This window comes from Pituophis catenifer, unplaced genomic scaffold (genome assembly GCF_029215685.1).
Source record: "Pituophis catenifer annectens isolate HBS135680 unplaced genomic scaffold, rPitCat1.0.hap2 SCAF_4, whole genome shotgun sequence".
NCBI lineage: Eukaryota > Metazoa > Chordata > Lepidosauria > Squamata > Colubridae > Pituophis > Pituophis catenifer.
In genome coordinates, this window is record NW_027256884.1 from 32,416 (window position 1) to 54,339 (window position 21,924).

A 21,924-nucleotide genomic window follows, 5' to 3' on the forward strand; every position below is an offset into this window, starting at 1 on the left:
AGAATCTGGATCAGACTGTACTTGATTTTAAAAAGTTTAAGTGACCAATCTGGATATAGTAAACAAAAATAAATTAATACAATTAGGTTGTTAGAATGCTTCAGTAAACTGTTGAATCTGACTTTTAGATTAAAATGAATGTGTTGTTAGCTGTTTAAAACAATTAACAATCTTTATGTTCCACTGACATAAAGGAGTCCTTGTAGTGCCTTATATAGTAATATTGGCAGCCGCAACAACACAAAGGTTCACACAAAACAAAAACATTCTACCTAGAACATTCATTTTTGTCACTGAAATTCTTTTCAGCAATGGCAATTGTAAACCATCTTAACACATCTTTATAAGGGTGGATGTTTGTTCTCCGAGCTTGTGGGTTGGCTTTTGGACATTTCATTACCAGGCTAGGTAACATCTTCAGCAGAATTTAGGGGATGTCAGTGTCAATGTTCTTCTGCTTATAAGGGCTTATAAATATAAGAAAGAAGGTTTTTGCATTAAATATGACGATGGCTCTGTGTGGAACAAGACAGAAAATGTTAGAAATAATTGGAAAATTTTATTCAGAGCTATACAAAGATCAAGATCACTCAAAAGTAACAATACCCACAAAAAAGGAAATGCCAGATATCCTACTGGAGGAACTATCAAGTGCCATAAAATCAATGAAAAATGGCAGAGCTTCGGGAAATGACTGTGTTATGTTTGAAATGCTGAAAGCTGGTGGTCGTAGTTTACACAAGATACTAGTAAAACTATACTCAAGATGCCTCATAGAAGAAAAAATACCCAACTCATGGAAAAATGCTGAAGTGATTCTTATAAGCAAGAAAGGGGCCTAAGATGATTTAAAGAACTATTGCCCAAGAAGCCTTCTTTCAGTCATCTGCACCACTGATTTCACCAGTGGTGAAATCTGAATCAGTTTACTACCAGTTTGCTGGCTGCGCATGCGTGCTGTGCACCAAACGTGTACTGTGTGCATGCATGCACCAAATGCGAGGTGCACGCATGTGCAGTGCACAACAAAAGGAAGCATTGGGTAAGTAGAACAGCGCGCGGGGGGGTGATCAACTCTAGCGCGCAATCTTCAGAGCCTTTTTTTTTACTTTTAAAAGCATTTTCTACTACCAGTTCCAGAGAACCAGTAATAAAAAATGCCTAAAGAGTAAAAAAAAAGTTCTGACGATCAGCTGAGTGACGATCTTCAGAATTTTTTTTTTTTTTACTTTTTAAAGCATTTTTAACTACCGGTAACCCTGGGGGGTGCGGGGTGCATGTGGGAGGCGCATGGTCATGGGTGGGGGGGTGCACACACATGCATGGGGGGCAGGGGTCACGCGCACATGCGCAGTGGCAGGGGAGCGCGGGGTGTGGCGCTCCCCCCCACAGCCCAGGAGTCTGCAGGGAGGCCTACTATGCCCAAAATGGGGGGCAGGGGTACTGCATGCCCATCCCATGGCCCTCTTTTGGGCCCAGGAGGCTGCAGGGAGGCCTGCTAGGCCTAAAACAAGGAGCAGGGGAGTGCCCCCCCCCCGTTTTTGGGTCCAGGAGGCTGCAGGGAGGCCTGCTAGGCCCAAAATGGGTGGCGGGGGGGTCACACGCGCATGTATGGGGGGCAGGGGAGCGGTGGGGTCTTGTGCACATGCGCATTATGGGTTCTGGCACACATCTGCGCTTTCGGCACATGACAAGAAAAAGGTTAGCCATCACTGGACCAAGGCCTTTGATGGGGGGAAAAATGTCCTGCTCTAAAGACATAGAAGCCCTCCTAGTACTTAATCCTGGGGTGAAGTAAGACTAAGGTCAGAATGGAGCTTCTTCTTTGGCCAACTAGTTTGTAATGGACCAGTGTTTGACCTGCGGTTGTTCTGGGGACTTTTTCAGTGAGGGACATTTGCTTCATTACAATATTTGCTTGACTGATAAAAAACTATATACATACAGCACACACCCATCACGTCATTCACTCTCAGACCAAGCAGCATTATGCCAAGAACTGAAGAAGAGTAAGAAATAGTATTTTATAATTTAGCTAAAAACTTTGTTGTTATCACTGCTCCTGGCTGTACTCTGCACTATCCCTAGAATGCTGCTTAATCCTGAGGTGACTTTGATCTTCATAACTGTAATCAATTAGGATTTACTTGTAATACCACCCCTGAACATATGGCTGCTGGTATCAAGACAAATAGATCTTGACAGACTGAAACCGTTGGCGTTATTTCATTTGTCTTAGATGCTTTGGCTAGTGATAGAAAGAGATAGAAAGAAGGAACCACAGCAATTCTGGCTGGAGGGCCCTAGGTGGGTACAGGAATGTGATTTGTTTTTAGGAAGATGTGACGGCACGAGAAAGCCTTTGTCTGCAACCTAAGAGAGAGAAAATTAAATCATCCCTACCTCTGCTGATCACATGGCCCCAGTTAATCATGAAACGCTTACCCTGAGCACAGGAGCCCAGCGGGAGTCCACCCACCTTAGCAATTCCACCCACCTTGTAAAGCAGCCCCCACCTCCTGCGGATGCTGAACTGAGCCGGTGGGCACCAATGGGAATTGGTGAAGGTAAAGCAATATCCTGTTGCCTTTGCTTACAACAGAAGGTGTGTGGAGGTAAGGGCAATTGTGTTGTAGGCAACATTATTTGTACTTGGGAATTTCATAAATAGTTGCCCCTGATTCCCCTCATCTTCTTAGCAATACTTCTTTAGGTATCTGGAGTAAATCACAGAGACTGACTTGTAAGCACATTGAAAACTGCAGTAATTATGAACAGTCAGCATAGATTTGTCAAGAGCATGTCTAAAAACAGAAATAAGGTTCGTCGGACTAACCTTATTTCATTTTTCTGACTGACTTTCTTAATAGGCTGTGGGAATACTGTAGATGTTATCTCCAATTTAGCAAGGCATCTAACAAAAGGTCCCAGGATAGTTAAGTATGGGCTGAATGGGTTAGCAGTTCAGTGGATACACAACTGGTTTAAGAAGCAGCCTATTCAGCAGCTGCTCTCGACTGGCTGGCCAGAGGGGTCAAGTGGGATATTGCAATACTTAGTCCTTGGCCTTTTCAGCCAGCTTATTGTTAAAGGAATGATGATCAGCTATACAAGTAATCCTCAGTCAACCTGCTCCATGCGTGCACCTTTGTGAAGGAATGCAATTTCCTCTATGGGGAATCCTGGGTGTCTTTGTGAGGAAGAAATTCCTGACAGAGACCAGGGCTTCTGTCTGTTGCTTGTCTAGTCTGGCCAAGATTCTACTGGGTTGCTCAATCATGTGCAGCCATACGTCTTTCCTGGTGATTGAAGAACTCTGTTCATTTTTTAATTTTACTTTTTTATAATTATCAGTATATGTTTGTGGGTGTGGGTGTGTCTATCTGTTTTAATTGTATTTTATTTATGGCCATAATAAAGATTGATTGATTGATTGAGGAAGGGCTGATTTTTAAATACAAATTTTCCATGATTATTCTCAACTATTTTTGAGTAAGTTTAAAATGTACTTCTAAAATAAAAAATAAAAAAATTGAATAATTGATCCCATTTTCAAAACAGGAAGTGAAGGTTCAGGAAAGAAAAGTTAAAGAACTACAGCTGGACAGAAATATAGCTACAATCAATATTTCCAACCAAAGAAAACAAACAAAAACAGTCGAAGGAAGCGCAAAACTCCATATTTCATATTAATATAATTTTAATATACTGTTTTGGATTCTTCTCAGTGATGGGGACAAGATATATGGAGGGAATATCACCCTTTTCCCACTACATGAAAGAGATGCTGGAGACTCCTCTTGAGCCGGAGGAGTTGAAAAATTATAGCCTGGCCTCAAACATCTCCTTTGAGGCTAAAGTAGTGGGAAAGGGAGGGGGTTCCTGATTCCGGATTTATGTTCAATCCCAGCACATTCCAGAAGTTATTGATTATTTGGACCCATTTTAATAGGGCTCCTGTATTGGCTAATAAGGATTTCAAAGTTTATATTATGCATAGATATAAATATGTGACATTTTAAAGTTTTGAACTTCTTTTTATTATTTTATATTTTCTTGACTGTAAGAAGCCCAAAGTATCATGGGGATAGAAAGGCAGGGTATCAATTGAAATTGAAATTAATAAATAAAATAAGAATGTGAGTCTCCCCAGCCCTCCTGTTTCCGTCTACTGACACATTCACTTTCAGTGAGCAGGTTGTAGGAAGTTAGGACCCACCCCTCTCCTAGAAAAACAAAATATTCCAGGAAATATTAAAAAGGCAGACTATTATATTTTCTCTAAAGGGGAAACATGTTTCTAAAGTCAAACTCAGAGCCTCAGATCCCTGCCCCTCCCCCAGCAGATATTTTGGTGCCAACTTATCTACAAGACAAAGGCTGGGGCAGCTTATCTACAAAACAAAAGACATGGCCCTCAGGATATGATAGGATTAGCCCTCACTCAAGATCCAAAACAGGACAAAGCCATTAAGCCATAATAGGAATTGGCCAAAGCCACTTTATTACATCATCACCCAGCAAGATTCAACCAGGCCTGGGACTTGACAACCTACAAAGTTACTCCTGGATGGCCCCATGGGAGTCTGACAACTAATCAAATACCTGCCCTTACACAGGAACAGGAAGCTCCAAGGCGGGGCTCAAGAGAGGGTCTCTCTCTCTCTCTCCCTCTCTCCCCCCCCTTTCCTTGGTGCTCTCTGAGTTTGGCTTGTTTCCTTCCTGTTGTTTTATTTGCCAGCTAGGGAATATCATCATGCAATGCTATCAACACTATAGCACCGATGTTGTTGCCTAGTTTGGGTAATGAAACGTCTGCAAGGAAACAAGCCAAGCTCAGAGAGCATCAGGGACCCCTCATTTCAACCCTGAGCTACAGATATTCTCCTTTTTGGTAAACGGGCCTCTCATGAGGGCCACTCAAGGCAGTTTAACGGATGAGCCATGGAAAGGCTCAGAATATTCAGAAGGTCAAGGCTTTGTGGAGAATAGAGATAAAGGATTCCGTCCCTCTGCAAAGTCATGTAGTTCTGTATGGGATCACTCAAGTAGGTCTTATCAAGAGATAAAAATAGAAGCCAGATGGATAAGAGAATTGGAAAGGAGATACTGGCTGCTTAGTCAACGGAAAGCACCGGCAAGAAAGAGATGGAGATTCCTTCTAAATCCAGGTGTGCCCCTGCAGTGCAAAAACCCAGGTGACCATTAGATAGCAGCAAAGAAATGCCAAAAGCAAATATCTTACCTGTCACATAGTGATTGCCAGGGTTTTTGCAGCCCCTTATGGTGGTGTGTCTTCTAGCAGCATGTTTGAACCAACATAGATTGGTAACGCTGACAATTTGGGCTTTCAAATATCTGTTCTTTAAATCCCAGCCCCTAAATTTTCTATGGGATGGCTGGGCTCTTGTGTGGTTGGTGAGGGATCCACTGGACGGAATCGCTGCCTTCTGTACTCGTCTTGGCAGAGCAGAAGAATTTGATGGCCAGGGAGATCTTATACTTTTTTCAGATGGGACTTTAGATGATTAGTAAAATCCTTATTTTTCCAACAAACTTTATAGGACTTCTCTTTTATAGCTGGAGACCACAAAACCTTTTCTGTGGAGGGAATTGCTCAGTTAACATGGACATTTGGGGCTGGTCCTTTAATGTTTGTTTTAGAACTGCTCATGTTTGAGGTAAAATATGACAAGTTAAATTCATAAAGCTTCCATTTATTTCTCTCTTTGTGACAATGGAATAGCCTTTTCTTTAAAATAGTCATTTAGTGCTATTTCATTGCTCATATTTATTCACTCCTTTATTAAATTATTTTAGGGACTCTGAATGTTGGTTTCCTTTTATCCAACCCTGGCATCTTTGGGGCCTGATTACTCCTATCCTTTGTACTTTTTTGACCCAACCAGAAGGCATAGTTGAACATTATGACATTTTAGAGTGCTGAATCCCACAATCTAGAGAAGGTTTACTGCATGAAACAACTTGTTTGCAGTCCTATCCTAACTTCCTTCTTTTCTACCTATTTCTAGTGTCCTCTCTATGGCGGGTGGGTGAGGGTAGGGAATGTCACAGAGGCCAGTCCCACCAAATCTATGATGAGTTTTAGAATAGAGGCAACAGCTCCCAGAGCTTCTGTGCCAAAGTTGTTTACATATTATACTTTAGTAATCTCTATAGTAGTCAGATTTCAATATCATTTCTAAAATATTTTTTCACTGCTTGGAAAATAATTACACTGCTAGAAAAGTATGTCATAATGCTTTCCTTCTACATAATTTTTCTATGATGGAAATGTGAGAAAAACACTCCCTCTCTTTGGGGGTTGGAGAAGAAATTACAGTTCTGTAAACATATGTGATATTGACACAATAGTCAAAAGAACTTCTGCAACTAGATCTACTGTGATCAATGGTTCATCTTCTGGAAATAGCTTCTGCAGTCAATAAGTCCCCACAAATATTTACAGTACAGTTGATGGGCACAGACAGAGTTTTTTAATGATATCTTCCTAAAAATATACAGTAAGTATATAAAAGAAATATTGCAGGGGGAGAAAGATCTATGTAAGGGAGATTCAGTCTAGAAATTAATGATTCCATTCTTAGTCACTGATTTACAACAAGTGCCATTCTATAAGAAATTCAAAGAGAAAGGGCTGCACTCACAACTTCAAATGTTTAAAATGAATGAGAGGTGCTCTCATACTACCGGCAGCCACATTCTGCTACTTTCATCCCTTCGTATTCGTATTTCAGGGTGGGGGTTCCAGCTTCGTCTTTATAAAGCATGGAGATGGCTTCCAGCTTTGTGGGAACACAACAGGCCTTGACAGCTTTCTTGGGGTTTTTGTAGTGGACCAATGTCTGGACAATTGCATGCTTGGTTGGGGTGACATTGTCGGTCAGAGGATAGAAGCAGCCCCCTTTACACTGAAACGCCTCGTAATCTGGAGGAGCAATGATCCAGTTCCAGCCAATTTCTTTAAAATTCACATGGAGGGTTGTTTTCCGGCAATGGTTGAGCTCAATACTTCTTTTGTTTCTGGACAGGGAGTGATGGGTTCCGTGGACAGGCCAAGAATTCCGCCTGTGGGGAGCGTGGTCCTTCGCTAAATTCTTCAGCATATCCTCCTGTTCGTGGGCCACCATTTCCTGAAGCTCTGCGTGGTTTGCTTTGACTCTTTTGCCATGATCGTTAGAAAACACTATCAGGGAAGGCAGATGGTTTGAGTCAGCAGCCACACTGATGTTCAGATGCTCACAGTTGAAACCACTTGGATCGTAGCTCTTCACGGCAGTCTCCAACCGGTTGACAGTCCTGGTCTTTTCTGCCTTGACCCATTTTTTCACACTGCTGGACACATCAAATGTCACCCAGCCACATCCCTGGATTTCTCTGGAGGTGAGGAAGTTCTTTACGCCCTCTGCTTCCTCCCAGTTATGTCCTTCATGCACGTCATAGATTACTACATTCCCATGAACACGAGGAAAACACTCGGCCTCTTTCTGACATGCAATGTGGATCCTCAGCTCAGCTTTAGTTACTTCTTCATGCCATGGGATGGAAACGTTGAAGAGCAAGATATATTTCTGATTCATTTCCAGTGAAGACAGAGAAGAAATATCTGATGGAGAAAATGATAAACACTATTATAATGATAATTGACTCTCTCTAGCAAGAAAGGAATTTGAACCTGAATATTAGTACATCCAATGCTGAACCTTCAATATTTCATTACCACTAGTATTACTAAAACGCTAATCTGAAACAAAGTAATGGAATCAAATTATGCCTATATAAATAAAAGGTAGTATTAGAAATATGGGGAAATGGACATATCTTCCAGAATATTGTAAACTGCCTGGAATCATTGATTGAGATGGGTGACTACAGAAATTGAATAAATTAATAACATAAAATATTATTGATGAAAAATATGTAAAAAAAAATTCTAGATGTAAAAAAAAAAAACCCCAACTGACATAGCGGTTAAGGTGCTGGACTAGCAACTAGGTGTAAGTGTTTAGATATGGAAGTTGGCTTGGTGACTTTGGTCCAGCCTTCCCTTTTAGCCCAACTCACCTCACAGAGTGGCTGTTATAGGGAAAACAGGGGAAGAAATACCAAGGGAGGCTGCCTGCCCTCTTCTTTACAAATATAACATCTAGAAATTGCAGAGAAAGGAGTTTTGCACAATGAAAAATCAGATGTCCTCAGAAAATGACAATGTTTTCCAAAAAAATAAAAATAAATTAAAGTAAGTAGCTATATCGTTCTAATGACAAGAACTTTGTGGAGCCGGCTGAGTTGAGAGATTCTGCCTGCCAGAAAGTCACTGAATGGGCTACTATGACTGAGGGGGCCTCAGACCAGGCTTTCCTTGGTTCTAACCCAACACTATGCATTTCGCTACACTGGCTTTCTCTAATCAGAGATTAGGGGAACTTCAAAGAATGGGCAATTTGCATGGTTTGGACAATTAAACAATTACAGGCAGTATCAGTTGGAAAAGTTAACGGCCTAAAATTCTGCTGTTGTCAAAAGGACAAGATTAAACTAGGTAGACTTTTATTTTTTTAAAAAACACACCCTCTTAAAGGCTTCTTAGAGACTTTAGAACTTTATATGGGCTCCAAATCTATGTTTATCAAGAGACTGGAGGCATTAGCTGGTTTATTTGGCTAAATGTGTGAATTTTGTATTTTTGTTGATGATGTGTTCAGTATTTTAGCTGTAACTTTGAGTTGCTGGGATATAGAGAGGAGGCATTATCTAAGGGGGAATGGGAGATCTGCCCATCTTTTCCCCTTCCATATAATCTACTTACATGTTTATTACATTTTTAAACCACCTGTAAAACTTGGATGGCTCTATGTTAATTGATCAGTTAATTAAATGCCTTTCAGAAGAGTTCCATGTTGATCAGCCTTTGGTGATGAGCAGGGTTGGGACTTCTTCTACGAAGCCAAACAAATTAGTAAGTAAGTACATAATTAATGGCACTTTCTTGTATGTTGGGGAGACAGGCTCTCAAACCCTGCTTGCCTTTGTCCTCAATTTTAGGTCAATTGACTTGTTTCTGAATCTCTTCTGAAATAGCAATTGCAACCAAATAGTACCATCCTAACATCTGTTCTAGCTTTCTTTTCTTTTTTTTTTTAGAAATTTAGTACTTAAAGACTTCTTCCTCCTGGAGCAAAATTGAAAACTTTTTACTCCATCTAGCAATACTGTAAAGGATGTGGCTGAGAGCAAAGACTAATCTATAGTTCAACCATATTAATTAGAAAAATCCCGAAGCATTTGGGCCATTATCAAAGCCAGACAGTTTTGGCTCAGGAGAACATGCAGTTCAGGAGGAAATGAAATAGTGTTGGCTTTCTTTTGATTTTGGGACAACACCCCCCCCCCCTCTGGCAAATGTTTGTGAATCCAGAGGTTTCTAGAACACCCAGAGATTACTCACAGCTGCACTGCATGTTTTAGCAGAACCGTCTACCTGCACTTTAAAGAAACTATAGAAGTACTAACATTCCTCTGAGAAACTGATGCAAATTACATTGATAATTTATCAGCACTTTCAATCTTCTTTTTTAAAGCTTCCATTTTTATATCTTACATTATAAAAGAAAACAAGTGGAGAATATAAAAAAACATATTTGAATGGAATTTAGGATCCCAACTGCCAACTCAAAATACTCTAGCTTACCCATTGAAGCTACCAAAATACTCTAGCTTACTCATACCTTCAGGTCTGAAGCTGCGTACAATGTTGGCAATGGGACTGGAAGACTTGTCCTGGGTGTATCTGTTATATAAATCAATCATGAACTGGGGTGGTTTCTCTTTGATCTTTTCTTGTGAAGGTATCGTCGATAAGTTCAAGTTCCTTAAAAAATCAGCTTTCAGGTTCTCCAGAAAAGCCTTAAAATTGAAATAGGCCTCTCCCTCCATATTTCCAAGTTCACCAGAAGATTTGTGAGAATTCTCCTTTGTGGGTAAGCTGTGCTGGTTTCCCATGAGGGTTCCACTTTGTAGGACAATGAGGATGACGTACAGAAGAGTCCAGGCACCAAAATATAACATGTTGTTAAATTTCCAAGGCTGGGGGACAACAAATGATCCAGAACAGCAAAGTTTTGTCTGATGAAGTCTGAAGAACATGCTGTGAAATAAAAAAAAGGCCTGTCACTTTCTAAAGCTGTGTTTCTGCTGTGTGTTTCCCCCCCCCCCCAGCCCCTTGTGGATCCTCAGATTGGTTGTCCACTTGCCCTTATCTCAACCATTGATGTTCTAGTTGAGCCTCTTATCTATTGAGGCTCTTCACTAATGAAGATTCTATAAACATCAGGCAAGCACAGATGGCTTGTGGCATCCAGGAAAGAATCTATGTTTGTTTTCGGGTCATCATTGCCTAATTATGTTCCTTTATCATTTCCTTGCCAGCAACAATACATATTTTAAGATTCTTTGGGGAAGGCATATGGTAGACTGTTTTCTTGATTCCCACACCAAGCAAAACCAAAATGAGAATGGACCAGAAAAACTCATTTTGATTAGCCTTCATGTACACGTCACCCAGGTTGAGGATTTCTGTCTTTTCTGTTACAAGATGCAAAATCCTGTTGTTATGTAAATATCCGAAACTTTCCCCATTATTTACCCATTGCAATTGCTTTTACACAGAAGGTTTTATGCTGTCTTTTCAGTCTTCCTTCATTAATCAGCGCTGTGTGTGCATACGCCAAGGCAGTTCACACAATATCATTCAAGCACACCCGTGACAATCTGAGCTGCATGCATGTCCTTGGTGTGGGACCCTGGGACATGCAAATGCTTTGAGGAAGGATGCTGTTCTTGTGGCTTCTCCAAAATGAAAAAGTCTTCTGGGTCAATTACGTCTGTGAAACCTTTGTGCTCAAGACAGCTTGAGTCTTTTCTGAGGCTGGCCTTCCATGTGCAGCGGATATTTCAGTTTCTGACAAACCATGAAAAACCTGTATGTTAAAAAGAATAAAAACCATTTTGGGCAAAACCAGGGCAGAGGAAAAGAACAGGAACCCTTGTCCGCTGTCCTTTGTACTGCTATCACATTGTAGTTGCCCCCAACCCCCACCCTTGGACAGGAGGATGTAACCAGATCAAGCCAAAGTTGATTTGTGGGGAGGACATGTGCTGGCCCTTCCTTGGCTCAGCCCCCCATACACCTCTGCTCCCCTCGGCTTGGACCCTCCCCAAGCAGCAGAGGGGAGAACCCCCAGTGACCCAGGGGTGGGTGGGTTCCAGAAGAGCTGTCAGCGCTCAGTGTTAACCTTAACAAAACATAAAAGAGATGACGGGAGACAGGAAACTTACTGATTGGGATTCTCTAGGTATGTGAGAAATATTGGTTTTTATTTCACAGGGATAGTATGGTCCATTAGACATAGGAGGACAATCCGTGCCCACAGATGTTGCTCCTTCCTTTGATTTATTCTCTGGGTTGGACTGAAACATCCTCCAGTCCCAAAAGTGTAATTTACAAAACTGTAAATTATAGTTATTTTGGTTTAAACAAATAGCAACACATTGCTTTTTTTTCCATAATTCAAGTTGATATAACTGCTTACAACCTAAAATTAAAAACAACACACACTGCTATACCTTCCATTTTGTAAAACAATATGCTTGGTGAGAAGGGCACCATAGAAGTTTGATAATAAATAAAAATAAACAATTTATTATAAAAACTACATTAAATGTTTTAACAGGTTGCCATTTCTTTCTCAAAAGCTCCTCACTCATTTGACCTTTGAGCATCCATAGAAGAGCAACTTGTTCTCTGAGGTTTGTACATTCTTGTGTGATGGGCTCCTTTAGACCGCCTGTTGGCCTCTGGGCCTGATTTTTGGTACACCCTGTGAATTTGAAGAAGAGAAAACCAAACTTTCCTTCTACCTAATTCATGGGCTATGGATGCCTCATCCCACTGGTCTGAAGGAGAGTGATGAATTGGTTTTGCTGATGGCCTGAAGCTTCTTCCCTGACCTGCTTCGGGCAGTCAGTGAGAAAGAACACAACGACAACGACTAAAGGACCGACGTGAGGCTTACATTCTATTAGCCTCTGATGATAGTCAGAGCTGATTTATCAAAGCAGCTCAAGCAGGACAGCCCTGGTGCTTATCACGCTCATATATTAATCAGGGAAAGTTAATCTGCGAGAACATTAATGAATACAAATTGCTCCCAAAGGCCGGTGAAGCATTAGATTCCCTCTCAGTAATCGTGATTCCTATTATCTTCCAAACAGAGATTCCTGTCAGGCCACTCAAAGGATGGTCAGAGATGATGAAGACAAATGATCAGCTTTGGAGGAACATGCTTCCCTCAATTAGCATCTGAGTGCCCTTAATGTGGAGGATAGTTTCATCAGAGCCCCAGCTTCAGAAACTGGACGCAGCTGCTTGCAACAAATTATTTAAATTATCTAGTTATAAGGGATATTTTTGCAGAAACCAGCCCTGTGTGAATATATATTATGTACTCACAAATATTGCATCCTTTATGAGACCTAAGGACAGCTAATTATGGGGGTGGGGGTTGGGGTGGCTGTTATAACTTACAATACAGGGAATTTGTTCCCTAAAATATAGGCAGTGAAGGATCAGATGATGGGATATATGTACAGATGAGGCCTGGAGAGCAGAGGAAGGGTCATATGTGGAGATAGGACCCAGGTGTGGATGTAATGGACATGAGAGTGAGGAATATGAATTCTGAAAAACATTTACTCTTGTCTTCATTTCTTTGCCTTAAAATGAACAATTAAACAGCTTTATTCCTTTTTGTTTTTCTGCAATACAGGCATCCTAACAGTTGCCAATAGTACCTGGAGGGTGGTGGTGTCTATGGGGGAATGGGGGGGGCTGCACAGTCATAGCAAGGCAAAAGCAAGTGACTTACCTGTCAGAAACCTCTAAGCTAAGATATTGGAAACAAGAATAGCTCGCTTATAAGAAAAACCCCAAAACCACATAGGTAGAACATGAAACTAGAAACTTTGCAAGATACCCGTGACCTGGGGTGAGTTACAGTTGATGTGACATTTAGCTTGAGGGGGGCTGTAATCCAAGTAACCAATCAATATTATATGTTCTGCATGCATTATTAGAGGGAGGGTAAAGGAGTAAATATGATCCACCCTTGACTATAAGAATTGCTGTAAAACTGTAATCAGGGCCTTGGCAGCTTTCAAAGCCAGAGTCCTTATATCTTGGTACTGAAATAAAAGTGTTAGATTGGGCGAATGAAGAGATGGGAAGCTAGGCTCATACAACTGTTTTTTTATTGTAGCCCTATAACATCCAGCAAAAACTCTGCCTGACAGCTAGTCCTTATATAGGGAGCGGTCAGGTGTCTCAACCAATCAGGTTTAAGTATTTTTCCTGCTCTTTCAGCGGACCAGAGTGAAGCCTATTGCTTCACTGTTAGTATCTAACACTCCTCCCCTCTCAGAATGGATTATTCTTTTAATTTAGCATACGTAGTGTCGTAAGTAGGCGGGGAGTTTTCGGGCTCTTTTGGACCTGCACAGCTCAGTTGGAGTCGCGGTGGCGGACTGTTCGGTAGGAACTGTTGTTTCTCCCTGCTCTACCAATGGAAGTTCTTGGAAACTTCTATAGGGTGTGTCGGCCTCTTTTGGAACTGGTTCGGAGGGGGCTTGTTGCTGGATGCTTGGTTCCTCAGGTAAGTCCTCCGGTTCCCTCGGGCTTGAGTTAGCTGTGGAAGGAGTGTTTTGTGAGTCAGATTTTGGTATTTTTAAACATTTTTGGAGTTCCTGCCTTTTTGAGGCAATTGGTTCGAGGCGACTTCTGAGCTGATCTATGTGCAGCCTCCATATTCGCCCATCATCTAGTACTACTCTATATGATCAGGGGGCTGTTATATTGATTATTTTACCGGTATCCACAGTGCGCTTCAGCATAGTTATGTGCATAAACCAAGTCTCCTATGTTGAAGGACCTGGTTCGGTTTGCTGATTCGGAGATTTGTTCTGTCGAATAGTTAGGGTGCAGTCGGCCTAAGATAGATCTTAGCTGGGGGCCCATTAATAATTCCACGGGACTGCGGCCTGTGGTTGAGCTAGGGGTGATGTGCTGAACCAGGAGGAATTTATCTATTCTGACCTGCCAGTCCCCTGGTCCCATTCTAGAGAGAGCTTCTTTGGCTGACCTCACCATTCTCTCAACCTGCCCATTACTGGCTGAATGGAATGGCGCGGTCAAAGCATGCCAGACTCCCTGTTTGGCTAAGAACCCCTATGTGGCCGTGAATTGTGGCCCATTGTCCAATACCACGACATCAGGCAGGCCATGTGTGGCAAACATTTTCCGGAGTACCCTGAACAGAGCCTCCTCTGTTGTTATATTCATGAGGACTACCTGTAACCATTTTGAATAGGCATCCACCACAATCAGGAAGGTTTGCCCGTGCACTGGTCCAGCAAAGTCAATGTGAATTCTGGACCAGGGAGCTCGGGGCTTTTCCCATTCGTGCACTGGGGCTGCTGGGTGAGCTGGATGGGATTCTTGGCAGGGGGAGCATGTGGTTATCCTGTAATATCTTTGCCCATATTGTGCCACCATACATAGCTTTTAGCCAGAGCTTTCATCTGGACAATTCCTGGATGCCCCACATACAATACATTTAAAACATTTGTTCTCAGTTTAGGTGGAACAACCCAGTCCCCCCATAACAAATAGCCCCCTTGAGCAGACATTCCATGCTGTTTTACAATAAACAGTTTGAATTCAGTGCCTACCGGCGGCCACGCTAACACTGAATTGGAGCCGATGACATTTGAACACCCCACTGTGTGTAACAATGGTCTGAGCCTCTGCAGTAGCAGTATCTACTGGCAGCTGCTGATATGCCTGCGCGAGGTCGAGTTTGGCAAATATTTTTCCGGGGCCCAGAGAGTGCAGCAAATGCTGAACAATGGGCACAGGGTACGCACTTTGCTGGAGGGCTTTATTCAAAGTCCACTTATAATCAGTGCAGATGCACACTGACTTGTCAGATTTGATTGGTGTTACAATTCGGGTCTCTCATTTTGCATGGTCTACCAGTTCCAGGATCCCCTGATTGAGAAGCTTATCCAGTTCCCTGTTTATCCTTGGCTTGAGAGCGAATGGAACCCTACGGGCCTTCATTCAAATTGGTGCTATCTGAGGGTCTAAGTTAAAAGAAATAGGGGTGCCAACATACTTGTCCAGGTCAGCGCTGAATATGTCCTGGAATTCGCGCAGCAAGTCGTCCACTCCGCCACTGGCAATGGAGTTGATGCCCAAGACTCTCATGCCAAGAGCTTCAAACCAATCTAACCCTAGCAGGCTTGGCAGGTTTCCGCTGATGACAGTTGTTGGTAGTTCTTTATCATACTTGCCAAACTTCATCCAGAATTTACCGGAGCCTACAACAGGAATCCAATTCCCTTGATAGTCACACAATTTCAGCTGTTGGTGCCTTAGTTGTCTTTTCTGGATGAGTGGAACAGCCCAGGAGATGATAATCACCCATGACCCAGTGTTGATCTCCATCTCGCATGGTGACCCCTCAATGTGGATCATTATCTGTAATTTTTTGTTGTAGAATGCTGGCTTGGCCGATTCACGTTTGATATGTTTCTGGCATCCCAGAATGAAAGTTTTTTCATTTTAAGCCTCTCTGGGTCTCGTCTGGGGGCTTTCGGGGTTTTAGCCAGATTGCTAGGATGCTTAGGCCGGTGAAGGGCAGGCTGGCTTGCCCTGCAAACCTGTGCTAGATGACCCTTCCTCTCACAATGCCAACAGATAATGTCTCTAAAATGACAGACGGCTTTCTGGTATTGTCCCCCACAGCTAGCGCACCCTGGTTGCTTGTCATCGGTCTCGGGGTTTCTTTTCCTGTCTGTGCGGAATACTTCCTCATCACTGTCCTTGGCACCTTCATCCAGGACAGCTTCCTTCTGACTGATAGCTGTTTTCTGAGGTGCTGGGGGTGGTGGTTTATCTTTGCAGTGACTCTGCCACCTTATTAGATGCCTCCGTTCCTCTTGCTTCATCTAGGGCGGCATGTAGGATAAGGTTTGTCTTTGCCAGTAACCGGCATTGCAGCCAAATATTTTGCACACCACAAGTGAGTTGATCTAGAAGAATGTCATCTAGATCTCTGAACTCACAGTGTGTGGCCACTTTTCGTAATGCCGCGATGTACTGGTTGATCGATTCTCCTTCCCTCTGGTTTCTTTGGCAGAAATCGTGTCACCATACCACCTTAGATGGCACCAGGGTGTAGTGCATTTTCAGCATATTCTGCAGCAGTTGCCAGGGTACTGATTGTATCGGGGTTGACTCTGATAGGGACTCAGCCATGTCGAAAACGTCGTGCCCGCAATGGTTGAGGAAGATAGCTCTTTTTCTGTTATTGGACAGTCTGAGGAGGTCGTTTGCCTCCATGAAGCATTCGAACCTGGTCATATAGAGCCCCATTGATCCCGGGCTGGGTCAAATGGTGTTGGCAGAGCGAATGCTGACATCGTTGCCTATTCCCATGTTTCGAATTTGGCGCGCAAGATGGCCACCGCTCCAATTTCCATTCCTGCCTGGCTGGATTAGTTGTCAGCTCTTTTTCTTCTGTCTACTTCAATCCCACCTTCGTCACCAGTGTTAGATTAGGCAAATAAAGAGACGGAAAGCCAGGCTCATACAACTGTTCTTTATTGTAGCCCTGTAACATCCAGCAAAAAGTCTGCCTGACAGCTAGTTCTTATATTGGGAGCTGTCAGGCATCTCAACTAATCAGGTTTAAGTATTTTTCCCGCTCTTTCAGCGGACCAGAGTGAAGCCTATTGGTTTCACTGTTAGTATCTAACAAAAAATATATTCTTGTATCACACCTTGTGTTTGGTGATCCATCGACTTCAACACCAAGCTTAGGCCCAGTTTTGGGGACAACAGCAGCCTTGCCTTGAGAAATGAAGGGGGCTTCTCCCCTGTTCAGGAGGAAAGAGAAGGACCTCCTCAGAATATGACTGCACAGCCCTCCAAAGAGTGAAGGATCACCAAAACGCATGCCTTCCTTCCATAGGGGCTGTGGAAATTCAGAGAGAGGTGAGGTTACAGGTAGTCCTCAACCTACAGCAGATTGTTTAGTGACTGCTTGAAGTTACAACGGGCACTGTAAAAAGTGACTTATGACAATTTTCACACTTAAGACCGTTGTAGCATCCCTATGGTCACGTGATCAAAATTCAGATGCTTGGCAACTGACTCATATTTATGACCGTTAAGTATTCTGGGATCACATGATCACATTTTGTGACCTTCTGACAAGCAAAGTCAAGGGGGAAGCCAGATTCACTGAACAACCGGGTTATTAACTTAACAACTGCAGTGATTCACTTAACAACTCTGGCAAGAAAGGTTGTAAAACTCACTTAACAAACATCTCAATTAACAACAGAAATTTTCGGCTCAATTGTGGTCGTAAGTCAGGTATTATCTGTATAAACATAAGCTATAATTAACCTTGATTGATTAAAATGTCCAACCCAGACTCCAGTTGGGGAATTTCCTTCCTCATCTGTGGATGATACTGTTGAAAGCCTGCCCCTTCCATTGAGCCCAGCGGTGGCCAGGATGGGGGGGCATTACCACTTGCTCTTCCTTCAACGCAGCTCAAGCAGCACCTTGTTTGACCAGTGAGCTGAGAGCGGCAAAATGGAGGAACTGCATTGTGTGAGGGAAGCTTGAATGGTTGGAGGCTCTCAGTTCCCTTTGTTTTTTCCACAGTCACTTCAGTTTGACTCCTTCTCCCTCAGCCAGTCTCATGGCTACAGAAGATGATTAATGCCTCCACAGGCAATTAAATAATGCAATTAAACCACGAAAAAGCCCTTCCTGATTCTGGAAGACCACTGCAATTATACCCTAGCCTTACATCTTCTATTTGTGTGAAAATGGTGGTTTATTCAGCTACATTTGAATAACTGATTGTCTGGACCTATTTAAATCAGTTCTTTACTTGGTTTTTGGACTGCTTTAATCATTAGGGTAGGTGATTTATTCCAGCAAATAGATGGTGGGGAATCGGATCCTGTTCAACCACCCAGATTCTTATTGCTTTTAGCATCATGGTCCTCAATATCTTTTGGGACCACTTCACTGTGATGGGCCAGGAGTCATAGCTGTGCAGTGGTTCTAGTCCTTCCTTCAGGAGGCACATAGAAGATGGTGCCAGAAGACTTCAAACAATGTAGGTGCTTGGCCCATTGTCAATTTCACCTTTCTGATACTAGATTGGCACAAATAGGATCTCAAGTTTTCTGAGAAGTAAATTGATTGGGGAAAAAAAGCTATTAAGAATGCTTGGTGTAGTAACATACTAGTCTGCTTTCAAGTTCTTTATTCCTGTCATCTTTTTATGTCTTGCAAATTCGTATCTTTGTCCCCAAAGGTATTTCACCTCTACCAGAAATTGTAGGGTGAGGTCATTCAGAATTGACCTCTGGGAACAAGCTCTGTCCAGCCCTACCAACCAACTCCACAGAAACAGTTGAAGTGGCTAGATGAGTGGGGACAAGCAGAGATGAAATCCAAACAAGATGGAGATTCTGCTGGTAAATAGCACAAGGATTTAGAGACTGAGATGAATCCACTTCGCTTCTGCTTCTATGTAAGACTCGCCTCTCCCCAAATGCCTTTTTGTTGTTCAAAACACTCAGTCTATATTCTGACAGTATCTCTGTGCAACTATTGCCCATTCTCACGGTTCAGAGCTGAAAAGAGCCCGTGTGGACCTGGCTTTCCTTGTCAACATGAGAAGGCCAAATGCCATGCCATGACCAGCCTTGTCTCTCTCACTCCACGGAGAATCAAGGAATGGAGCTGCAGGAAGCAGGTGGGCGGGAAGAAGGCAGTCCTGCAGAGCCATGTCCTTGGCTGGGAGAAAGGGGGTCTTGTTGGATTCTCTCAGAGGGGCCCTGCCTCCTCTTCAGCTGACTTCAAGCAGCAGAGTTGGGCAGGTCCTCTTCCTGATGGCTGCTGATGCCACTTCAAAACAGGCAACATTGAGGGTGACAGTGCAATGATCTGAGTGAGGAGGGTCGCTTCCTAGTCTGCCTGTTAACGCATTCATTCATTTTAGAATGAAATGACTTGACATTCAATGAAAAGCGATGAAAAGCCACATATGAGTCAAAATGACAGAATCAGGACTTATTCAATGGAGCCCTTGTTTTCAACAGCTCCTTCCAACCCCTCATCCTAGAGTTTTATGCTGAAATGAGCACAGCTGACTGGATGAGAAGAAATTTAATATTGTCTGGCAAGAACTGTCTCCCCAGGTGCTGTGACAGGGAAAGGCACGGTGTGCTCCCTGGGCCTGGCATCTCTTTGCGTTAACATCAAGAAGTGACAAATGGAAGAAAGCAAAGAACAGATGGTGGCACATTTCTGCAGTGCCACAGCGCTGGCAGCCTCAGGAACAGTACAGACCAACTTTAGCAGCAGCTTGTCTGTTTAACCAGTGACATCACGAAAGTAAAGAAAACCCAGGGGATGCAGATGTCACCAGGTCACGACCCAAATCAAGTATGATGTGCATAACCCCCCCACCCCCAATGATGCTGATGTCACCAGCATCATCTCCAGCTGAGTTCAAGGCAAGCCATTTTTAACTCCAAGTTCTAGATCTAAGTTAAAGTTATTCAATTATTTCTAGTCTTCACATGCTCAACTGTGTGATTGTAAAGGCTATTCCAACTCACACAATTTATTTACTTATGTATGTATCAAATTTACTTGCTTCCCGTCTTGCAGTTCAGGTGATTCTGAGCAGTTGCCTGTGTATGTTTAAAACTGAATGGTGTTGGTGGCCACAAACCCAAGTGCAAAAGTTGTCCCACATCCCAGAATGCTGGAGAATTTTTGTCACATACTTGACATGCTTCAAGATACTGGACTGAATGCAGATAACTGGGGGTTCCTGATTCCAGACAAGCCTGAAATTGCACCAAGATGAATGTGCTTGCCTGCTGCAGATGGAAAGGCAGGCTCTTTGTCTCTGTTTAATGTGGGGCACCCTAAAAGCAATAGGATCCTTTTCAGCATTTGAGCAGGAGGACGAGGGGAGGGGTGTGTGAATCTTGTGGTTTCAGCATAGGAAGGTGGGTGGTTAAGCAATATGAAGTATGTATGTAGAGAGACAGACAGACAGACAGAGACAGAGGGAGGGAGGGAGGGGAGAGAGAGGGGGGATTAACTGCAAGCCATTTAATATCTTTGTAGAGTTCCTGTTTGGGAACACAACAGAGATCCTAATAGATTTTCACAGATAGTTTAGAATAGAATAGAATAGAATAGAATAGAATAGAATAGAATAGAATAGAATAGAATAGAATAGAATAGAATAGAATAGAATAGAATAGACAGAGTTGGAAGGGATCTTGGAGGTCTTCTAGTCCAAACCCCTGCCCAGGCAGGAAACCCTACACCACTTCAGACAAATGGTTATCCAACATCTTCTTTAAAATTTCCAGTGTTGGAGCATTCACTTCTGCAGGCAAGTTGTTCCACTTATTAATTGTTCTGTCAAGAAATTTCTCCTTAGTTCTAAATTGCTTCTCTCCTTGATAAGTTTCCACTCATTGCTTCTTGTTCTACCCTCAGGTGCTTTGAAGAATAGTTTGACTCCCTCTTCTTTATGGCAACCCCTGAGATATTGGAACACTGCTATCGTATCTCCCCTATTTCTTCTCTTCATTAAACTAGACATACCCAGTTCCTGCAACTGTTCTTCATATGTTTTAGCATCCAGTCCTCTAATCATCTTTGTTGCTCTTCTCTGCACTCTTTCTAGAGTCTCAACATCTTTTTTACATCATGGCGACCAAAACTGAATGCAATATTCCAAGTGTGGCCTTACCAAGGCATTATAAAGTGGTATTAACACTTCACCTGAACTTGATTCTATCCCTCTGTTTATGCAGCCTAGTTGTTTCAAACTAAAATTTTTTGAAGCATTAAGAAAAATCTAAACATTGTGATAATTATCCTTTTTGAAATAAGATGCCATATACGTTGGAGGACTATTTTTGTCCTTTTTTCTAGAAGCCCAGGAGAAGGGGTATGCTTTTCTAAAGATGGTTGTCTGGCCAGAGTATGGAGACACAGTGAATCTTCAAGAGGAGATAAATATATTGAACAAATATGGTTGGAGCTGTTCCCGTTTGCTTCCAAAAATACACAATGGAGGAACCGGATGGGAGGGAGGGGGGATGCTGGTTGTTTCTATTATTTGATGGGTTAAGACCCAGGTCTCCCATCCTTTGAAGTCACTTTTCCCTAGTGGTTTATGCTATACCATGCACGCACCCGGCTGCTGAATTGGTTCTGAATCACAGTTAAAGAACCCCAATTCTTGGGAAAGAGTCTTGAAATGCAGCAGTTGAGAACTGGGGGTGGGGAGTGGGCTGCCAAAGACTTTCTGTGCCCTCTCATATTGAAATTGGTGAACATAAAGGATTTCTTTTTCCTTCTTCTGAATAAAAAGTGCCCATACCCTACTTGTGGTCAGTGATGCTCAGGGAAAAGTTACACACTTGGCTGTAGGTCAACCACAGATAAAATGGTACACAAGGAAACAGCGACATCTGCTGGCTTGTAATGTTGCAGAGAACTTGAAAATTTGTACATTGCTTCCACCAGCAAAATGATTAATTACTATCTAATCGGATGAGGAGAGCCAATTTGGTGTAGTGATTTAGGCACTGGGCTAGAAAGTGGGAGATAGTGAGTTCTAGTCCTGCCTTGGGCGCAAAGCCACCTTGGGCCAGTCACTCACTCTCAGCTCTAGGAAGGAGGCAATGGCAAACCACTCCTGGAAAATCTTGCCAAGAAAA

The 21,924-nt window shown here is 42.7% G+C and overlaps 1 protein-coding gene across 1 annotated transcript; it reads right to left on the reverse strand.

Moving 5' to 3' along the window:
- Positions 1-6,561: 6,561 nt before the first annotated feature.
- GDF2 (growth differentiation factor 2) lies at positions 6,562-10,089 on the reverse strand. Its single transcript, XM_070943332.1, has 2 exons — positions 9,750-10,089; positions 6,562-7,627 (listed from the first exon to the last, which is right to left on the reverse strand). Exons 1-2 carry the CDS (start codon positions 10,087-10,089, stop codon positions 6,708-6,710), a joined length of 1,260 nt encoding a protein of 419 aa, XP_070799433.1. The 3' UTR covers positions 6,562-6,707.
- Between the last annotated feature and the right edge of the window lie 11,835 nt (positions 10,090-21,924).

Excerpts from the sequence above, each read along its gene's own strand:
- GDF2 (XM_070943332.1), bottom strand. The coding sequence starts at position 10,089 with ATGTTATATTTTGGTGCCTGGACTCTTCTGTACGTCATCCTCATTGTC. Across the intron at positions 7,628-9,749 it reads ACGCAGCTTCAGACCTGAAG|ATATTTCTTCTCTGTCTTCA; the intron begins GTATGAGTAAGC and ends TTTCTCCATCAG.